This window comes from Mycothermus thermophilus (assembly GCF_041956435.1).
Source record: "Mycothermus thermophilus strain CBS 625.91 unplaced genomic scaffold VTJ04scaffold_2, whole genome shotgun sequence".
NCBI classification, from domain to species: Eukaryota; Fungi; Ascomycota; class Sordariomycetes; order Sordariales; family Chaetomiaceae; genus Mycothermus; species Mycothermus thermophilus.
In genome coordinates, this window is record NW_027191428.1 from 925,473 (window position 1) to 943,701 (window position 18,229).

An 18,229-nucleotide genomic window follows, 5' to 3' on the forward strand; every position below is an offset into this window, starting at 1 on the left:
TCAAGGAAAATGATGTACAATATCCATCATCGGTCTGCCAGTAAAAAGAGTATCTATGCCACAGGAAATAGTTTCTCACCCGGCACACTTGCTGGCTCACAGGGAAAGGGACTCTCGTCGAGTTGATGTCCAGCTGTTATACGGTGTCTTACATATTTCCGATGAAACATTATGCACTTTCCGGGTTCGGGTTGCTGGCCGGCTGAGTCACGCCGATCACGTGATCGTCTCATGGCCAGCCCCAACCAAGCCCCGCAGGGCTCCCACAAGAATTAGGTAATCGCCACGATAATGGCAGAAATCGCCCCGAACCCTCCATCCAGGCGAAGAATCTGACCCGTCCTTCTGTCTCCCGCATCCAACCTTCGACAACGTCATCGACAGACGACAAAAAGTAATTCAAAATGGGCAAGGTTCACGGAAGGTGAGATTCTGCAATTTCGTACTGCTGTCTTGCTGCTTGTCATCGCGTTACTGACATTCGACCACAGTTTGGCTCGTGCCGGTATGTCTGATCCGTTCTTCCGCTACCCTCCATGACGATGACTTCGACGACTCGACGACATCGCGGAATCCCACCAATCTCGAGAACCAGAACGGCAGCTGATGCGGAAATACAGGCAAGGTCAAGTCTCAGACCCCCAAGGTCGAGAAGCAGGAGAAGAAGAAGGTCCCGTATGTGCGCCCCGCGGTTGTGCCCCAGCGTTTCGAAACCCACATCATCAGTGTCTGACAATCGAGCAGTAAGGGTCGCGCGAAGAAGAGGCTCCTCTACACCCGCCGCTTCGTGAACATCACGTTGACTGGCGGCAAGCGCAAGGTTGGTTTTGGACGGACCCCTCCCCCAGCGACGGAATCACAGGAAGCAAGCAGTCATGCTGACTCACTTCCTCTCTCTCAAACAGATGAACCCCAACCCCGGCAACTAAATTGTAACGAGCGCGTGACAAGTCGCTTTCGGCAACGCCTGGTAGCATTTTTGGAGAATGCGAGCCATGCCGCGGAAGGCGTCGCTTGGGGATGGTGGTGGAGGCAGGGCCCGGTGGTGGTGGTGGCGCTGGTGATGCCGTCAGCTCTAACCAGCCCATCGCTGGACTGGCCAGGACCCGGCACTGCCGCGACCACGACGACGACGACAACACCACCTCCGGGTAGCAATCAATATCATGACTCTCTGGCTTTCGGGCATCGGCGCATCATCTTTTTCGCACGGTTCTCTGGGAAAACACGGAGGAAAGGGGTTTTCTTCTGGCATTTGGCGATGCGTCCCAATGTAACTACATCCAGGCGACGCTCGGTAGGGAGTTCTTCGGCATTCTCTGCAATAAATGCTCGCCCGCCGTGGGGCAATGGGGACGTGGTCATGACTTTCGATTGGGTATTGGAATGATGTGTTGCCACGAGATCAGCTGCCTTGCTTCTATCCATCAGCACCCATGCCCTCCTATGCCTTTAGAAGAAACTCCCAGAGCCTTCACGGACGACGAATCGTCACGCTGCTCCTCCGTGCCCTCAATTGTTTTCTCAATTTCGCACGTCCTATCACGGACCGAGCACAAGCCCACACCACTGGTGAAATGTATTCTTGCTCTTCACAGTAATCCAAGAGACCGACCAACTTATCGTGTTCAAGTCTTGAAAGATAGTCGGGCCAGTGAATAAACGCATCCATTCTCTCAAATATGATGAGCAAGACGAGGGCGAGACATTGATCCTTGGTTGTCATGATCCGCTTGTATCCTTTGATCGTCAACTACGTAGCATGATGCAACCCGTTAGCAACCGCGACAATTATAACCATGGAGAAAGAGACCCAATTGATTCTCACCTCCCACGTCCACGACTGGGTCAATTGAACACCGCCACGGCAGAGCCAGAACAACAGCTTGGCCATCTCCCAGTCAAACGGCCCCTCGAGAAGACGCTCGGGGACAGTGATCCGCCGGTTGGCCTCCACGTACCAACTCTCCGGCTTTGGCCGGTCGAGGATACGAGTGATGCGTTCATTCACAGAGGGATCAAAGGAAGATGTTGGTGGTGGGTTGTCGGGAGAGTTGAGAAGCCCGGAACAACTTTCTCTCAAGCTAGTCCAGTCGCCATTGAACCGCGTCAACACATCATCTGCGCCATTCTCGAAGAATTGACAAGTCAGGCCGTCTTCCTTGAGCGTATCCGAATCAGGGGGAGGCGGATTGGCGAGATACCGCACAGCCAGCTCCCCCGGCCCGCCTCGCCGCCGGTACGACTTTTGCTGGGCCGCGATTATCATGTCCGCTGTGACCCAGGGACAGGCGAGGACATCGCTCTGAAGGAGGGGGTTGTGAGAATTAATGTTAGTTCATGAGGTTATCATCATCGCGTGTAGAATGCTTTAGCTCAAATACTGATTGCGTCCCCTGGCTGGCGTCACTGCTCATGATACAGCAAGGCCAGAGCTGCCTAAGGAGAGAGCGTAGAGTAAGGAACCGGAAGCGGGTAAAACACGAACCTGAAAGGTAGGATTGCCCAGGTCCTGCACGATGTCCCCGTCAGCCCAGAACCTCGACCTGAACTCAACGCCGTAGTATTGATCCCAGACGGGCGCAAAGGCGGCCTCAACCAGCTCGTTGAGGAACGATGGGTTCGAAAAGCGCTTGCCGATGCGCAGGCTGGCCCGCAGGAAATTGATGTTCTCGGACATCATTATGATGCGCTCCAGGATCTCGGTCGGCAGCATCTCGATGGTCGCCGGTCCCGCCCTCGTGGTCACCTCCTTGGCCCGTTTCCGGGATGGTGGGCGGCCATGGCCTGAGGCTGCTGTGCTGCTCTCGCCGTCATCGTCTGGTGCGCCTCGGATCTTGCCCCGCGGCGGATTGTTGTCTGGTTGAGGTTTTGACTTGTCCTTCTTGGATCCTCGACCTCGGATTTTGATGGCGGTGAGCTTCATCGCTTGGGTGAATTTCATTGTTTGGGTGGTTTAGGTAAGCAAGGCGAGGTGCGCAAGAGGATGGCGGCGATGAGAGGAGGAAACGGGACTGGAGGAGGGGGTTGAGAAATCAGGGGAGATTCGAAATGACAGAGGGAAAATGGAGATGTCGGCATCAACAACCTGACCCAGATGGTGCAGGTTGTTGAAGGTGTTGATGATTGTGAGGACAGTGATAGTCGTTCGTCCTCAATTGTGATGTGACAAGAACTGGACCCACTTCCTAAGTAGAGAACCTTGTTGGCCTCGTTGACCTGCATCTGCTTAACCTCAAAATGTTCACCTAGCAGCAGACCTGGGCTTGGGTCAGCTTACTTATTTCTGTACATAAGCGCTACATATCGATCCCATGTCTCAAGCCTTCAGATGTCAAATGGCACTGGCTCAGGTGAAATGGTCGAAGACTCTCTGACCCCAGATACCCTGTCCTAGGGACATCACGAACCAAGACGTTCAATTTCCCGATCTATCAACACCTGGATTTGCCTCCATCTCGTGCAAAGCACATCTCTCTGGCAGGGTTCCCCGACATCATTTAGTTGCCCCAATTCCTTAATCGTCTGCTGCACCGTCTTGCGATACTTGGTCAATATCCTCAACAACAACCGATCCGTCTTCCTCTGCATCGCCTCCCCACCATCTTCCCCCTCGTCCACCAACTTCCCCCACTCCTCCACCGACGTCGCACACAACAGCCTCAACGCTACCTGTGTCCTGTAACACACCGTCTCGGCGTCCAGCATGTACCCGCCCAGGAACCCCTTCTCCTCCAACGCCTCTTTCTGCTCATCGCTCAGCTCAGGCAGTAACGCATCATCGAGCGCCGCCTCGTCCCACCGGTTTCGCTGCAGCACAAACCCGTACTCCACCAGCAAGAAATCGTTATTGTGCCTCCCGTAGCAGATACACAACTCCTCCCCGGGCTGGAACGCCCGGCCCTCGGCGACGGCCACCTCGAAGCCGCCGCGGGGCGCGCCGAACGCCACGTCGCAGCCGGGCTCGTCGGCGTGGTTGAACAGGTCCGCGACGGGCTGCAGGGCCATGCGGTCGTCGTGCGCCAGGCGGCGCGCGGTACGCGCCGTCTCGTGGTAGAAGGTGCGCGTGTTCACCAGCAGCCAGAAGTAGAGGTACTCGTCGCGCGTCAGGTGGCGGAGGGCAGGTGAGTTGGAGTCAGTCACGACGGCCCAATCGCGCTCAAACTTGGCGGACTGCTGCTGGAGGAGGGTGCGGGCGCGCGGGGGCAGGTAGGTGTGGAGGCGGGCGTCGCGCCAGGCGAGAGGAAGAGAAGAAGTCATGTCCTCCCTGCTCGGGATGACGGCGTTCCATGGGGCGTGTTTGGAGGTGGGTTTGTCCAGGGCCAGCTCGGCGGCCAGGAGGGCGTGGACTTTGGTGTCTGCTGGGAGGGTTTTCTTGATACGCGGCCGGACAGTGGTGATGGAGCGTAGGGCCGAGTTGGGGATGTGCATGATGAGCTCGTTGGACTGGGACCTGGTCAGTACAAGGCCTCAAGAGGTGAAAGTCATGAAGTTCATGCCTTGAGCGGCTTGGTAGCTACCAGGCCGATGCCCCGTCCGGGAATGGCCTTGGGCGCGACGCCGTTGAGCTCGACGCCGCGGTCCTGAGCCCAGCGGAGAAGCTCGTCGTAGGCCTCCATGTTGGTCATGTTGATAGATGAAAGTTTGGAGTCATGGACCCGTTGGATGGAACGAAATAGAGAAAGGGGGAGAAAAGAAGGACGAGAGAAGTAGTCGGGCCACGCCTCACTTCCAGCTTGTTCTTAAGAAAGTTCCAATGAGAGCCCGCCACACATTTTATGTTTACTTTTCATGACCCCTTGAATGAAACGCTCACCGAGTCACTCCATTGGACATGTTTCACAGGTTTAGATCATTCATCTCGAGGTCATCTCACTTTGATGTTTGGTTCATGGAGGCTCAGGGATGGAAGTTGAAGTCCCCAAATCCCTTCCCAACACATTCTCCAGGGTTAGGATCGAATAAGAATGCAGTCGCCATCCCTTCTTTTAGGGTTAGGGTACATCGGCATCTTTCTCTTCCGATCCCACCGATCGCCGAGCTCCCAAGACCCAGAAGGCATTGAACCACTCCGAGCACTTTGTCGGCCGGGTCTGAATTCTTTCCTCGCCGGCCCATCCCCAGGATGTCACTCCGGCACTCCGGGTCTAATTGACCATGGAAGTCACCCTCAGACGCACAGCGGCGCTTGTAGCCCGCACTTCACTCCCTCTTCATCCCCATACCACTGCCACCACCACCGCCGCTGCCGTTGCGCTAACAACCCCCTCCAACCGCCGGCCGCTCTCCTTCTCTAGCCTCACCCGCCCACCACCCAACTATCCCGGCCATGTCCCTCTCTCCGGCATTGAGAGGTTCGCCCTAACCATCGGCTCCGGCCTGGGGTCTCTCATCAACCCATACCGAGGAGGCAAGCTCCCACCCTCCAATCCCCAGCCCACATCATTCCCCTCCTCCTAACCAGCGTCCCGGGCCTCTACCCATCCCAGACCTCATCGCCGTCTTCTCCGAAGTAACCTGCACGCCCTACTTCATCTACCGCCTCCGCGACGCCATGCTCTCCGACCCGACGGGCCGCCGCATCCTGCGCGACCGGCCGCGCATCACCTCGGCCTCCCTCAACCTTCCCCGCCTGCGCGCTCTGCCCGAGGGCACCGTGGGCCGCACCTACGTTGCTTGGCTCGACCGCGAAGGGGTATCCCCGGACACGCGCGCGCCCGTGCGCCACGTCGACGACGAGGAGTGCGCCTACGTCCTGCAGCGCTACCGCGAGTGCCACGATTTCTACCACGCGCTGACGGGCCTACCGATCGTGCGCGAGGGCGAGGTGGCGCTCAAGGCCTTTGAGTTTGCCAACACGCTGCTGCCCATGACGGGACTGAGCGTGTTCGCCGCGGCGACGCTGAAGCCGACCGAGAGGAGGCGGTTTTGCGACATTTACCTGCCCTGGGCGCTGAGGAACGGGCTGAGGGCAAAGGAGGTGATTAATGTGTACTGGGAGGAGCAGTTGGAGAGGAGCGTGGAGGAGTTGAGGAAGGAGTTGGGGGTGGAACCGCCGCCGGATTTGAGGGAGATGAGAAGGAGGGAGAGGGAGGAGAGGAAGAGGAAGAAGAAAGAGGCTGAAGCCGCGGCAAAAGCGCAAGCTGCGGCGACGGCGACGACGTCCGCGGGAAGTGTGTAGAGATGGCGACTGTAAAAAAGAAGCCCAAGCGGCGTGTAAAATATTAGAGCGTCAAGACATTGTATGAGCCTATGGAAATGAATCAACTCCCTAGAGACGAACCTGCTGCGTCCCCGAAAACCTAACCCCCGACCTCCTGTGAACCTTGATATCATCATCATCATCATCATGGTTCATATCATAGCGTCATTATCCACACCACCACGCTTCCCCAACGCCATCTTTTTTTCTCAGCAACACCCCTGTCTGCCTATACATCCTTCAACAAATCGTCCAAGTCGTCATCATCCTCCCACCCCTTCCTGCGTTGCGTCACGATCTTCTCCTCATGCTGCGCCTGCGACTCGGCCATGGCGTTCAAAAACTCCTTGAGCTGGTCCTCGGTGACTTTCTGCCTCAGCTGGCCCGTGCGTGCCAGCATGATGAGCCGGTCCTCGACGTCCTGCGCGCGCTGCTCCTTGACCATGCGGATCCGCCCCAGCCGGTCGGCGGCCTCGGGCTCGAGGATTTGGTTGAGGATTTGCTTGCGAGCTTCGGCTGGTGGTGGGAAAGGAAAGGGGCGTTAGTTGGGTTGGAAACCGCCGTTCACTCTCGGGACTGGGAAATTGATGGGAATGGAGATGGATATCGGGCTGGGGAGAAGTTAGGTTGATCGGTTACGGTACCTTCTTGTTGTCTGGTAGACAGAAGCAAGAGACCGGTTAGCACACTGAGCAACACTCCGCCATAGGGGTTTTCGACAAGGGAATACTACTCACCTTCGCTGCTGCGCCTGTGCCTCGGCACTGTTGCTTCCACCGGCCGACGAGACGCTCTGGGCCTTGAGTTGCTCAAGGCGAGCTCTGCGGATCTAGAATCGCACAAACAGGCTTTAGTCACTTCTCGGCCAGAGCGGAAGAAGGAGCCGGAGTCGGAAAATCGTACCTGCTCCAGCTCTGCGTCTTCCATGTTGACAACTGTTGAATTTGTTAGGTTCGATCGTAGTCTTGTCCAGTTGGTGGGGAGAAAGTCGTCGCAAGCCGAGCCGATGCCTTCTTGTCGCGGGGGGCAGAAAAGCTGTGGTGGGGTGAGGCGGCTCCAAAGAGGCCCCAGCGACTTCGACTTGCGTCACACAGCCCACCTGAATTGGAGCTTCATCCCAACTCACGAATGAAAGAAGATGGGCAGAACCCCTGAGTTCTCAAGTCCAGCCCTCGATTCAGAAAATAAAAGTACGAGTACAAATCCAACCACTGAAATACATCATCATATTGTACATGTCTACCGATGCAGGTTTCTATTGGATTATCATACAAATCCATTTCGTTGTTTTGTGCATGCTCCCCCCATCCCCGCCATATCTCTATATCCCAACACAACCTAGATGTAAATGCCGCCCATTTTAACTCCCACTTGTGAACAATGCATGGCTTTTCCATTTCTGCTTCACCACTGCTGCGACCCCTCGAACGGAATCTCGTTCAGCAGCTGCTCCCTCACCCCCCTCTGTTTCGCCTTGACCGCCCACATGACCGAGTCCAACGCCTTGGGCGGCGCGCCGACCTCATGGCCCCGTCGCACAAAATACCCAGACAAAAAGTCAATATCCGTATCAAACCCCTTCCCCACGAGCGACCTCATCCTGCTATCCGCCGTGCGTTGCCTCATCAACTTGTGGAGCACATCCTCCCTGAAATCGCTCGACGTGACGTATTGCCGCAGCTTCTCCGAACCGCGACACTCAGGCAGCAGCGACACCACTCGCGCCACCTCACCGACCAGCCTGTCCATGAGCTGCCGGGCGTATGCGTTACGCGCCAGAGCATCGTACCGCAGGTCCAACAGCGCCGCAACCGGGTCCACGACCGTCCGGAACACCACCAGCGGCAGCTTGTACCGCAGGAAGTCGGAATACGGGTGGCCCGTGGCATTGAGCCCTGGGATCGCCGTAAGGAGGCGCACGAGGTGAGTTGCGCGCACGGTCCGTTCCGGGGGCGGGTGGCGCTTGATGCGGAAGCGTTGGCCCGGGTCGCGCGGTTCGTTCGAGAAGAGCGAGAGGAAGAGCCTGCCTGGGCGGATCTCTGCCACCGAGAAACGGTCGTCGGTATGACCAACCGCCGTGGTGAAGTGGCCGAGGAGGAAGATGGGCCGTGTCAGTTCGTTGGAGAAGTAGGCCTCTATGAGCGCCTCGGCGACGCCTAGACCGTCGTTGATCAGGCAGATGGTGGAACGGTGGTCGAGGCGATGACGAATGCGGCCGATAGCCCGGACCACGTCGGCCGGTGGGAGGGTTACGATGAGGTTGGCGATATGCTCGGGGGAGTCAGGGTCAAGGGTGCCAGGTTCTGGCATATACTCGGGGTCGGGTAGTGGAGTATACTCGCCGATGACGCGGTGCTGGGTGCTGGACAGGCGGCCCCGGAAAATTGTTAGCCTTTGACCACCCTCCACCCACAACCTGGCGAGGTTGCGGCGGTGGAGGAGGTATCGCGGGGGTGGAATGGTTGGGCAGCAGGCTAGCGTGTGCGCAATATATCGTCCCCTGGGGTCCAGCCCCATCACGTGAAGCTGATCCGAAGTCCGGTACGCTGGCAGTTGGGACACCATTTCGGCTTCCGTCCGGGCTTGTTGCTCATCCGCATCCCAAAGGGCAACACGGGACCGGATGCGGTTCAGCTCTGGAGGCTCTTCTGGCCTTGTCGCTGTAGAGGAACTGGAGTCGGGTTCGGGTTGTTCACTCCGAGCTGATTCTTCATTCTTGACGTCTGTCTCTCCGTTCATCGGTGCGACCGAGTCGGTCAAGACATCCGAGTCCTCCTCTTCCAGGACCGGGTCCTCGCGGGGTTGCTCTGGTAGTGGATTGGGCTCTCGAGACGGAGGCGGAACGGCCATGGGCCCACGGGTCGGTGAATGTCTGGGCGGAATAAAGCGCTTCGGTGGCCACTGCACAACATATTCGGCGTCCTGCGCTGTGGCGCTTGCTGAGGTGGTGAGAGATGCCGACACACGGCGGCTGGCCCCCCGGCCCACGACGAGGTTATTGAGGAACCATTGTGTGCGTCTGCAAGGTATTTGCGCGAAGGCCCGCAACGGCGGGCGGGTAAACAGAGGTAGATACAGATTGTCGGTGTTTCAGCCCAGCAGTTGGAAGTGCATGGTAGGGCAAGGCAAGGCAAATTGTCGTCGGACCGTGCAGAGCCCGTCGATGGTGGCTGTCGAGGGCTATGACATGTGGTTCGGCATCTGGGGGCTCGAGTGACTGGTTATTGGCGTTCGGGTAGTTGGGTTCGTTCGGCCGGTTCGTAGGTGGTCAGTGCCGCTCGATCGTTAGGTCCCGTCGCTGGATCGTGCTGGCAAATGTCTAGGCGGAAGTGTCGTTCACTTCTGTCGTCTTCCCGGTCTTTGCGACAACAAAAAGTGCCATGGTTGGACTCCCATGAGCTCAATTTTCTGCTCCGGTCAATCGCGAGAGGAAAAAAAAGAAACCCAACTGATTGGTCCCCCGGGGCTTGGAAGCCGAGGACGAGACCCACCAGCGCTGCCTGCCAGCAAGATCCACATTTAACGACAGGGGCTTTCTCAAGACTTTCACTTTCAACCCTTGGGAAGGGTTTGATACTGCAGCGCCAGCCTTTTCATTCATCATCCCCTTCCATCAACTCATCAACCAACTTCATCATCAACATACAAAAGAACCTTTGCATCTCACTTGTAATCGAATCACACAACCGAGACGGAATTACAGAGTGGACTAGACTACCCGTAATTGTAATCGACGAACAGTCATGGACGTCACCGACATCACACCTCAGCTTGATCAGCTTGAGGCCGAACTCGAGAAGGCTCAAGAAACCCTCGCCCCATTACTCGGTGACCTCAGCGACATTTCATCCAAGTTGCCGCTCCTGGACAAAGCAAAACTCTATGTTCTAGCCACATACACAATAGAGTCGCTTCTCTTTTGTAAGATTTCCTCTGACAGTCCAAGTTGAGCTGGCAAACTGACAATATTTCAGCGGCGTTACGTCTGAACGGTGTCGACACCAAGAACCATGCCATCTTCACCGAACTCTCCCGAGTGAGGCAGTATATGGAAAAGATCCAGAAGCTGGAAAACACGCCACCAGAGCGCGAGAAGACCGTCAACACCGAAGCGACCGCCCGGTTTTTGAGGTCTGATTTGGTATGTGCCTGGGTTGCGCCAACGTCCATCTTGAAGAAGACTCTAACTTCAGAACAGGCCGACAATAAAGACATTAAAGCCAAGTTGTCAGAACTCATCGCCAGGGAGCGAGAGAAAGCGGCAGCAAAGGCGGCAGCAGAAAAGAAACGGCCGGCCGAGGACTCGGCGGCAACGGACAGCAGTGCGGCAGAGACAGGGCCCGAGAAGTCCAGTAAGAGACAGAAACACAAGGGTAATAAAAAGAAGAGGTGAAAGGAACGTGGACTCTGGTTGCTTCACTCAGCAGCACGTAATGCAGGTTTCGGAGATGGCGTGCCAGTGTCTCCCGTTTCCCAACATGTTGGAGTATTCGGGCCTTTCCACAATGGACTCGGAGGCTCAAGCCATAAGGACATCGGCGAGCTGAGGAGAGTACGTCAATAAGCACAGCCCCCTCATTCTCGATTCTCTGCACATGAGAGGCTGAGTCCTCACTCTCAACGTAAAGTACCAAGAAAGGAGACAGAAAGTGGCCTTCTGCCTTTCACCACGTGCCCATGAACCATGTGTAATTCTAGACAAGCCTATTCTCTCTGCTAGAGTCTCTCATGTCTTCACACACAAATCTAATCGTGCAGCATGTTGCCATGTTCAGCGAACGTCCGTCTCTTGAAGATAATGAAAACCCTAACCCTGAGTTCCGCAGGCTCGGCGATCCAAAACTCCGAGGCCGCCGGTCCGGGTTGAAGCGGAGAAACGGATGGGTCCGGCGGCGGCGTTTCTATTGGCTTCTAGGTCCCCCGCCGGGACGAACAGCCACGCTTAGTGGCCAATTCAAATTCCCATTCAGCTTCGCCTGCATGCGCTTCTTGCCGGCAAAATATCTCCCATCTTCAAACAACTAACAACACTCACTTTCGCTCACTCGTCCGGGTCCGACAACGTTCATTTCCCCCCAACAAACAAACAAAATAACAAGAAATCAAAATGCCTCGCCAGTCGCGCCCCACCGCCCGCCCCGCGCCCACGCGCCCGACTGTCTCCCGTGCCCCGGCCCAGCCGCAGCACCAGCAGCAGACCCGGCCCGCGGCCACCTATGCCGCTCCTCCTCCGACCGCCGCGCCGACCTCTATGGCCACTCCCCAGCAGCCTACCGCCTCCCAGGGCCCGGGCCTCTTTGGCCAGATGGCTAGCACTGCTGCGTACGTTTCCTTCCCCTCCTCCACCTCCCTTTGAGCATCGTCAAAAATCGTAACTAACATCCACGATACAGCGGCGTCGCCGTAGGCTCCACGATCGGTCACGTCATGGGCAACGCTATTACCGGCCTCTTCGGCGGCAGCGGCTCGTCGGAGCCCGCCCCGGCCAACAACAACACCCAGGCCGCCGCCAACCCTCAGACCAATAACACCTACAACAGCAGCTGGGGCAACAACTGCGCCGGCGCGACGGAGCAGTTCACCAAGTGCCTCGACCAACACGGCGGCAACATGCAGATCTGCGGGTGGTACCTGGAGCAACTCAAGGCGTGCCAGCAGGCGGCGGCTAATTTCACTTCGTGAAGAGGAGGGGACGTTGGTTTGATGGGATGGAAGGGGGGGTAAGATGTGAGATGTGGTTGAAGAGGAGGGATAAACTTGGACCTGTAATATAGGTAGCCAGAACGGTCGTTCAGGGTGCCTTCTCGACTCTTCCCGTTCAGGACCTGATGGGAGAGGAAAGCAACTGGGCAAGCAAACCCGAAAACGGGATTGGACTGGCATTTATATCCCGTTGCTCTACAGCGCTGCACATGACGACAGTCAAAAAGACACTGTACAATACAACAGAGCGAATACTAGCTCTTGAAAGAAAGAACCCAGCGTTCTATTTGTCCTCAGCGTTGAGTTGACATGATGGGCGCATTTATTTCCAACTAAGATTACAGTATTCCTTTTGCTCGACAGGCAGTGGGTAGAGCATCACATTTATATAACTATCCACCACGTTACTACTCATCATCCGGCCTGGATTCGAAATTTGTCTATGCCACGATGTCAGCTTTCTATCTGCACGGAATAGCCCATCTTCAGCCTAGGGATCTTAGACTTACCGAGTTTCCATTATAATACTGCTGTTCCTCCCTCCTCCGACGCTCATCCAAATCCCCCAGCCCCGCTATCCTTCCACCAGTACCGCGCCGTCGTGCACCGGCATCCTCACCACCAGTCTGGCTTTGCGTAGTCTGCCCACCACCGCCGGCCGTCCCAGCATCAGGCTCCCCTGGCGGAGGGGCAGGCAGCCCCCGGGTGCTGAACAGCGTCGAAAAGAAGGCCGACAGCGTCCCAAAGAACCCGGTAAACACGGACATGAGGAGCCTGATGATTTTCCAAAACAGCCCTTGCCCCTCCCCGCGCGCCGCGGCCGCGATGACGCGTTTGGGCACGCGCAGGAGGATCAGCGTGGCGCTGGGTGCCAGGCCCAGCTCGCGCAGGGATTTGGACTCCTCCGTCACGTCGATGGTGCGGTTCGGGAGCGGGGTGAGCAGGACCTTGAACGTGTAAGGGGCGTTCTTGTCAGGACCGTCGACGTCACGCCGGGTTTCGTCTACCCATTTGCGCACGTCGACGAGCGTCTCGTCGGCGGAGAAACGCTCGCGGATGGTGGAGCCGTCGAAGAGGCGGACTTGGATCGCGCAGCGGGATGAGGTGTTGAGAGGCGGGAAGACTTGGCTTGCGGGCGCGAAGGGGGCGGACTTTTCTTCGTTAATGGTAGATTCTCCTTTCTCGGAGGCAGCTGCGGCGGCGGCGGCGCGACGTGCAGCCTCCTCTTGTTCCCTCTTCGCTCGGCGCGCGGCTTTGTCGTCCTCGATGGCTTTGAGGATGCGTTCGCGCTCCGCGCGGGCTTCTCGTTGGCGCTTGCGCAGCTCGGCGGCGTGCCTGCTTTGCGCGGTCGCTTGGGCGGCTTCGGCCTCGGCTCTGGCTTTGGCTTTCTCGGCCCGCTTGCGCTTGGCTTCTTCGTCTTGCTGCTTCTTTTGTTCGGCGAGGCGGGCGGCGCGCTCGGCGAAGATGGCTTGGACTTGGGCGTTTGTGGAAGAGAGGGAGGTGCTGGCAGTGGCAGTGGCAGTGGCAGGGGGTGAAGAGGGGTCTGCTGAGGCGTTTGGTGGGTTAGGAGATGCTGCTGGTTCGGATGCCGGCGGTGCTTGGACGTCGGGAGTGGGAGCAGTGGCCGGTGCCGGCTGGGATGTTTCCGGAGCCGAAGCTGCTTGGGTGGTGGTAACGGCTGGGTGTTCCGGTGTGGGTTGAGCAGCCTCAGTAGCCGGGGGAACTGGGGCAGGCTGAACCGGTTCAAAGACGGTCTTCATCCTGCGGATAAAGTCCTCCTTGGACACGCCAGCTGCGATGTACTCCCTGAGTTGGCCATTTTTGATGACCACGACGGTGGGCTTCTTGGGTATCGGATAGAGCTGGGCGAGGAAGCCTTCCTCTTGAGAGCCGGCCTCGAGGCGTAATGACACGGCTTGTGCGTCGAGAATTGAGCGGATCTAAATGCCGGGTTAGTGGCTGGTAGTCAACATGGTATCAGAACTACGGCACCTCTTCCTCGCTAAAATAAACATTTTCCCATGTGTTGCTCTCATCGCCGTTATCTGCGTGGTTGTCAGTTTTTCTGGGAGCAAGATCACGTCCATGCTGATGGTCTGACCTGTTACAAAGCAGACGACAGACTTTGCCCGCTGCAGGGCCGTGGAGATACCCTCCTGGAGGGTTCCTTGGAAGAATGTCATGCTGACTGAATGTGAGGCTGTTGAAGGTCGACAGATGAGACTACAAGTGTTTTGGGCTTGCTTGCTTGGGCGACAACTAGAGAAGGTAAAGCCTGGCGTGAAGAATCCGAGTCGAGGGCTAAGGTCCAATTCCTGTGTCCTGAGGGCACTCTGTTCCTTGTTGACGAAGAGTTGAAGTGATGGACAGTTGTTGATGTTTGATGATGAAAGCTGGTCATTGAGGTGAGAGCCAAGGTTACCAGCGGGGCCGATAGCCCGGAAGGCGGGCTGCAAGGGGGTCCGGGCCGCAATAGGTCGTCATCCTTGTAAACCCCGGCCAATCGGCCCCCAACACAGTGGGGTGAGGCACCTGGAGCTCCGTTGATTCCGTAACGTCACCACGAAATCTTGACCTCAGCTTTCCCGTCCCTCAACCTCCGGCCTGATCCGTCGCCATTGAGCCTCGCCGCAGTCTTCTCCCACAGCCATGTCCGTCGGGAGAGCTTCAACAAGCCTCCTGCGGGCATTCCAGACCCAGCAGAGGCCAGTCAGCCGAAGAATTGCTCAATGGCTTCCAAAACAAAGCTCCCCCTCGAGCACAGCTCGCCCTGCTCTCCGGCGGCCTTTCTCCAACACTCCGAGCCGCCCCCAAGGCAGGCAAGCCGCCGATGACCCCAACTTTGTCTCCATCATCGACAATCCACCAGAGATTGTCCGGACGGGCCGCAAACACGGGCCGGGGCTGATCATCTTGGGTACGGCATTGATAATAGGACCTGCCCCGCAAATTTCTTCATAGCTAACGTCCTTCCAGCCATCATCCCCATCACCGCCTTCATTCTCGGCACATGGCAAGTCAAGCGCCTGGCATGGAAGACCGATCTGATCGCCAAGTGCGAAGACCGCATCGTGCGTCCCCCGCTTCCCCTCCCGCCGCGCGTCGACCCGGACGCCATCCCCGACTTCGAGTACCGCCGCGTGTACGCCACCGGCCGGTTCCGGCACGACCAGGAGATGCTCGTCGGCCCGCGCATGCGCGAGGGCGAGCAGGGGTACATGGTGGTGACGCCGTTGGAGAGGGAAGGGGGCGACGAGACCAAGGTGTTGGTGAACCGTGGGTGGGTGGCCAAGGATAAGGCGGATCAGAGGAAGCGGCCCGAGGGGCTGCCGCAGGGGGAGGTTACGGTGGAGGGATTGATCAGGAAGCCGTGGAAGAAGAACTTCTTCACCCCGGACAATCGGCCGGATAAGTGGGAGTTTTATTTCCCGGATGTGGAGCAGATGGCAAAGTTGACGGGGAGTCAGCCGGTTTGGATTGAGCAGACTATGGGTGAGTCATATTGGGATTTTTTTTTCTACTGTTCTGTTTGCTGGTCCATGATGTAGCACTTATGGTGGCTGACTGAACCTTTACTGCAGAGCCGGATTACTTCCAGCTCATGGAATACCTGGAGAAGGGTGTTCCCGTGAGCAGGCCCGCCGAGGTTAATTTGCGGAACAACCATGTGCAGTACATTGTCACCTGGTACGTTCCCCCCTGTCACCAGACGACACTCCTGCGTCATACCGCGGCAATGCCCTCTCTCATACCTAGGACACGTCTGACCCGCGCACAGGTACGGTCTTTCTCTCGCCACCTCCATCATGTTCTACTTGGTCGTGCGCAAGCCGCCATCTGATATTGCGCGGCGCGTGCGCATGAACAAGCATTGGTAGCCAGCCAACCGGCCAGCCACACAAAACCCGACGCAACCTCTGTCCTGGCAGTGCCTCATGTTACTTGTTCATCTCCAGGGCCAGCTTTCGGCCTCCTCCGCTTCTTGGACACAACCGGTGGAGGCATACGCAGCTCTTGCAGTAGCTCTCTGGGGAGGTGGCGCTGCGCAAGCGAAAACAGCGTCGTGCTGGGACTGATTTGGCGTTGTCTAGATGAGGCAAGGCAAATACGTGTCAGCATGTGTATAACGAACCAAACCAAACCACAGGAAAACGACTAGGAGATACCCCAAAATGAGTGATAGACGTGTTTCTTTTTCAACATACCTCTTCATCAATGTCAAGACATCACTCTCGTCAATCGTCTTCCTTCCCGCATGGTTCGAGTACGCGGCCAGATCGTCACCGAGCTGCTCAAAGAACCAGTCCGATGCTTGTATGATGGCCTTGAGCGCATCGGGCGCAATCTTGCCATTGGCTCCGTTGGCTTTGGCAAAGTTTTGGGCCAGCCGTTTGACGAGTGTCGGTGGCAGCGACGGGTACTCGATTCCATGCTTAGATATGCGGATGGTTCGTTTCATAACGTCTCGGGCCGAGATGCGCATGGCGGTGGTGACATGGGATGGTTCTTCTGTCCAGGCGGTGGTGTTGTGGGTGGTTACGTCGGGCTCGTCGTCCTCGTCGAGCGGAACGGGGACGTCTCCGAAGTCTCGCTGATCTTGATCCATGTCGTAGCCATCGTCACTTTGTTGGTCGAAGAGGGGGGCGAAGTCGTTTTGCTGGGGTGATGTTGGCTCGTTGTCGTCCTCTGGTGCCGCGGTCCTGTCGGGTGAGGATTGGACTTCGGGTGCTATCATGAAGGTGCTTTCGTTGACCTCGCCTAGCGGGAGTTCGAAAGCAAAGTCGCTGTCTCGGTTTCGCTGGTCGGCTTCCACATCGATCCTGGTTAAGGGATGTCAGTCAGTGGGGTTCAATGGATTGTTGGGGCCATGGTGCTCCGGAAGAGACATCGAACTTACCGCTCCGGAGAAGCCAACTCCATCGTTACCCCTTGCGCCGCCTCGTCCAATATCTCCTGCGCCGGGAAGAAACCCTCATCCACACCCACCCCCTCCGCTTCGCTCTGCAGCATATCATTTGTGTTGAAATAATCGCTCATGCTTGTCACGTTCCCCATCGAAAACCTCTGTCCCCCAGGCAGCTCCCTCCTGGGCATTTCGATCGACGCCAGAGTAAAATTATTGTCGTCATCAATGATCATGGACCGATGCGGCTGGAGCTCCTCGCTGCCGCTGGTATCTTCCTCGTCCCCAATAGGGAGAGAAAGCCGCGGCCGCTTGGGCAGCGCTTCCTCGTCATCGTCGTCATCCTCAAACACCCGCGAATGTATCTCCCCCAGCGTCGGCTCGTCCCCTTCCTCGTCCCCCGCCCTGGTCGCGGGCGAGCTCGTCCCCGACGTGGAAGACGACGAGGTCGTTATCCTCTTCGACTTGCCCGCCAGGACTCTACCCAGGCTGAGCAAAAAGTCGCGGGGGGAGTCGCGCACCTCGCGCACGCTGCGGCGGCGGGCGCGGTGAGGGGTGAGCAGCGCCGCGCGGCGCGAGTCGAGGGCGCGCTGGGCGGCGCGCGCATGCGGGGTGGCGGCCGTCACGGAGGGGCGCGGACCGCGGGCCTGGCTGCCTGGGGTTCGGACGAGGATGGAGCGGCGGGTGGTGATGGTGGCGCTGACGCCGGCAATGATGGAGGGCGTGGCAGAGAAGGAGGGCTCGGTGAGGGAGGAACGCCGGGTGGGCGTTCGGGATGTCGACGTCATTGTGTCGCGCCAGCGGCGGGAGCCGCGCGATGGTTTTTACGTAGACGAATGGATGGATGAGGAATTGGTCGTCGATTAACCGTTGTGGTATCGCGTCTACATTTGGGGTGCCAATTAGGTATTCTTGGTAGTAGGGGTGGAGGCTGTTCGATTGCACATGGCGGCGAGTTGTGTGGTGATACCGGTGATGTAATGGTAATTTGGTCCCGATCCTCGACGCGGTCAGTCGCGACAACATATGCTTGTTCGTTGTGTATTTTCCTATTTGGGAAAGGTGGGGCACGATAAGATAAGAGGGAGTCGTTTTCCTTCCTCTCTCCTTCCCTCGCAACACCCAACACCAGGCGCCCCATCTCAAGGCCAGCAGTCACAGTTGGTCCGATTTGGAAGTTATGATGGACTCCGCAAAATTTTCACATGAGAATGAACCTTCCATGCTATTTTCATTCATTCCATGTCAACCACCTTGCATGTTCCATCAGGTACCAACCCAGGCACTATTCTGTAGATTTACTCCGTAGTCCTCTCCCTCAGGTGCGACATTTCCTGACTGAGATGGCGTTTCCCTTGGATGGCCATTTTCATATTCTCCTCTACCTCCTGGCTTGATTCTCTTCCACTTTTGGTATGCCC

General features: G+C 57.3%; 12 protein-coding genes across 12 annotated transcripts; 6 read left to right on the forward strand and 6 right to left on the reverse strand.

Moving 5' to 3' along the window:
- Positions 1 to 404: 404 nt before the first annotated feature.
- VTJ04DRAFT_2479 (40S ribosomal protein eS30) lies at positions 405 to 929 on the forward strand (the record flags this gene model as incomplete). The annotated part of the gene is made up of 5 exons (XM_069360272.1): positions 405 to 424; positions 492 to 505; positions 621 to 675; positions 745 to 820; positions 906 to 929. 5 exons carry the CDS (start codon positions 405 to 407, stop codon positions 927 to 929), a joined length of 189 nt encoding a protein of 62 aa, XP_069221000.1.
- Positions 930 to 1,753: 824 nt separating this feature from the next.
- On the reverse strand, positions 1,754 to 2,926 carry VTJ04DRAFT_2480 (uncharacterized protein; the record flags this gene model as incomplete). Its single annotated transcript, XM_069360274.1, has 2 exons — positions 1,754 to 2,305; positions 2,489 to 2,926. 2 exons carry the CDS (start codon positions 2,924 to 2,926, stop codon positions 1,754 to 1,756), a joined length of 990 nt encoding a protein of 329 aa, XP_069221001.1.
- A 476-nt stretch (positions 2,927 to 3,402) lies between these two features.
- VTJ04DRAFT_2481 (uncharacterized protein) lies at positions 3,403 to 4,628 on the reverse strand (the record flags this gene model as incomplete). Its single annotated transcript, XM_069360275.1, has 2 exons — positions 3,403 to 4,446; positions 4,500 to 4,628. The coding sequence occupies 2 exons, from the start codon at positions 4,626 to 4,628 to the stop codon at positions 3,403 to 3,405; spliced, it is 1,173 nt and encodes a 390-aa protein (XP_069221002.1).
- A 529-nt stretch (positions 4,629 to 5,157) lies between these two features.
- On the forward strand, positions 5,158 to 6,181 carry VTJ04DRAFT_2482 (uncharacterized protein; the record flags this gene model as incomplete). The annotated part of the gene is made up of 2 exons (XM_069360276.1): positions 5,158 to 5,410; positions 5,490 to 6,181. The coding sequence occupies 2 exons, from the start codon at positions 5,158 to 5,160 to the stop codon at positions 6,179 to 6,181; spliced, it is 945 nt and encodes a 314-aa protein (XP_069221003.1).
- A 250-nt stretch (positions 6,182 to 6,431) lies between these two features.
- Positions 6,432 to 7,129, reverse strand: VTJ04DRAFT_2483 (uncharacterized protein; the record flags this gene model as incomplete). Its single annotated transcript, XM_069360277.1, has 4 exons — positions 6,432 to 6,718; positions 6,847 to 6,857; positions 6,940 to 7,031; positions 7,106 to 7,129. The coding sequence occupies 4 exons, from the start codon at positions 7,127 to 7,129 to the stop codon at positions 6,432 to 6,434; spliced, it is 414 nt and encodes a 137-aa protein (XP_069221004.1).
- Positions 7,130 to 7,606: 477 nt separating this feature from the next.
- Positions 7,607 to 9,052, reverse strand: VTJ04DRAFT_2484 (uncharacterized protein; the record flags this gene model as incomplete). Its single annotated transcript, XM_069360278.1, has 1 exon — positions 7,607 to 9,052. The coding sequence occupies one exon, from the start codon at positions 9,050 to 9,052 to the stop codon at positions 7,607 to 7,609; it is 1,446 nt and encodes a 481-aa protein (XP_069221005.1).
- An 893-nt stretch (positions 9,053 to 9,945) lies between these two features.
- On the forward strand, positions 9,946 to 10,595 carry VTJ04DRAFT_2485 (uncharacterized protein; the record flags this gene model as incomplete). Its single annotated transcript, XM_069360279.1, has 3 exons — positions 9,946 to 10,123; positions 10,177 to 10,343; positions 10,401 to 10,595. The coding sequence occupies 3 exons, from the start codon at positions 9,946 to 9,948 to the stop codon at positions 10,593 to 10,595; spliced, it is 540 nt and encodes a 179-aa protein (XP_069221006.1).
- Positions 10,596 to 11,309: 714 nt separating this feature from the next.
- VTJ04DRAFT_2486 (uncharacterized protein) lies at positions 11,310 to 11,884 on the forward strand (the record flags this gene model as incomplete). Its single annotated transcript, XM_069360280.1, has 2 exons — positions 11,310 to 11,524; positions 11,596 to 11,884. The coding sequence occupies 2 exons, from the start codon at positions 11,310 to 11,312 to the stop codon at positions 11,882 to 11,884; spliced, it is 504 nt and encodes a 167-aa protein (XP_069221007.1).
- A 26-nt stretch (positions 11,885 to 11,910) lies between these two features.
- On the forward strand, positions 11,911 to 12,213 carry VTJ04DRAFT_2487 (uncharacterized protein; the record flags this gene model as incomplete). The annotated part of the gene is made up of 2 exons (XM_069360281.1): positions 11,911 to 11,936; positions 11,985 to 12,213. The coding sequence occupies 2 exons, from the start codon at positions 11,911 to 11,913 to the stop codon at positions 12,211 to 12,213; spliced, it is 255 nt and encodes an 84-aa protein (XP_069221008.1).
- Positions 12,214 to 12,312: 99 nt separating this feature from the next.
- Positions 12,313 to 14,088, reverse strand: VTJ04DRAFT_2488 (uncharacterized protein; the record flags this gene model as incomplete). The annotated part of the gene is made up of 4 exons (XM_069360282.1): positions 12,313 to 12,345; positions 12,415 to 13,845; positions 13,898 to 13,950; positions 14,007 to 14,088. The coding sequence occupies 4 exons, from the start codon at positions 14,086 to 14,088 to the stop codon at positions 12,313 to 12,315; spliced, it is 1,599 nt and encodes a 532-aa protein (XP_069221009.1).
- Positions 14,089 to 14,554: 466 nt separating this feature from the next.
- VTJ04DRAFT_2489 (uncharacterized protein) lies at positions 14,555 to 15,783 on the forward strand (the record flags this gene model as incomplete). The annotated part of the gene is made up of 4 exons (XM_069360283.1): positions 14,555 to 14,822; positions 14,882 to 15,397; positions 15,487 to 15,592; positions 15,684 to 15,783. The coding sequence occupies 4 exons, from the start codon at positions 14,555 to 14,557 to the stop codon at positions 15,781 to 15,783; spliced, it is 990 nt and encodes a 329-aa protein (XP_069221010.1).
- Positions 15,784 to 15,838: 55 nt separating this feature from the next.
- VTJ04DRAFT_2490 (uncharacterized protein) lies at positions 15,839 to 17,596 on the reverse strand (the record flags this gene model as incomplete). Its single annotated transcript, XM_069360285.1, has 3 exons — positions 15,839 to 15,992; positions 16,111 to 16,725; positions 16,803 to 17,596. The coding sequence occupies 3 exons, from the start codon at positions 17,594 to 17,596 to the stop codon at positions 15,839 to 15,841; spliced, it is 1,563 nt and encodes a 520-aa protein (XP_069221011.1).
- Positions 17,597 to 18,229: the final 633 nt, after the last annotated feature.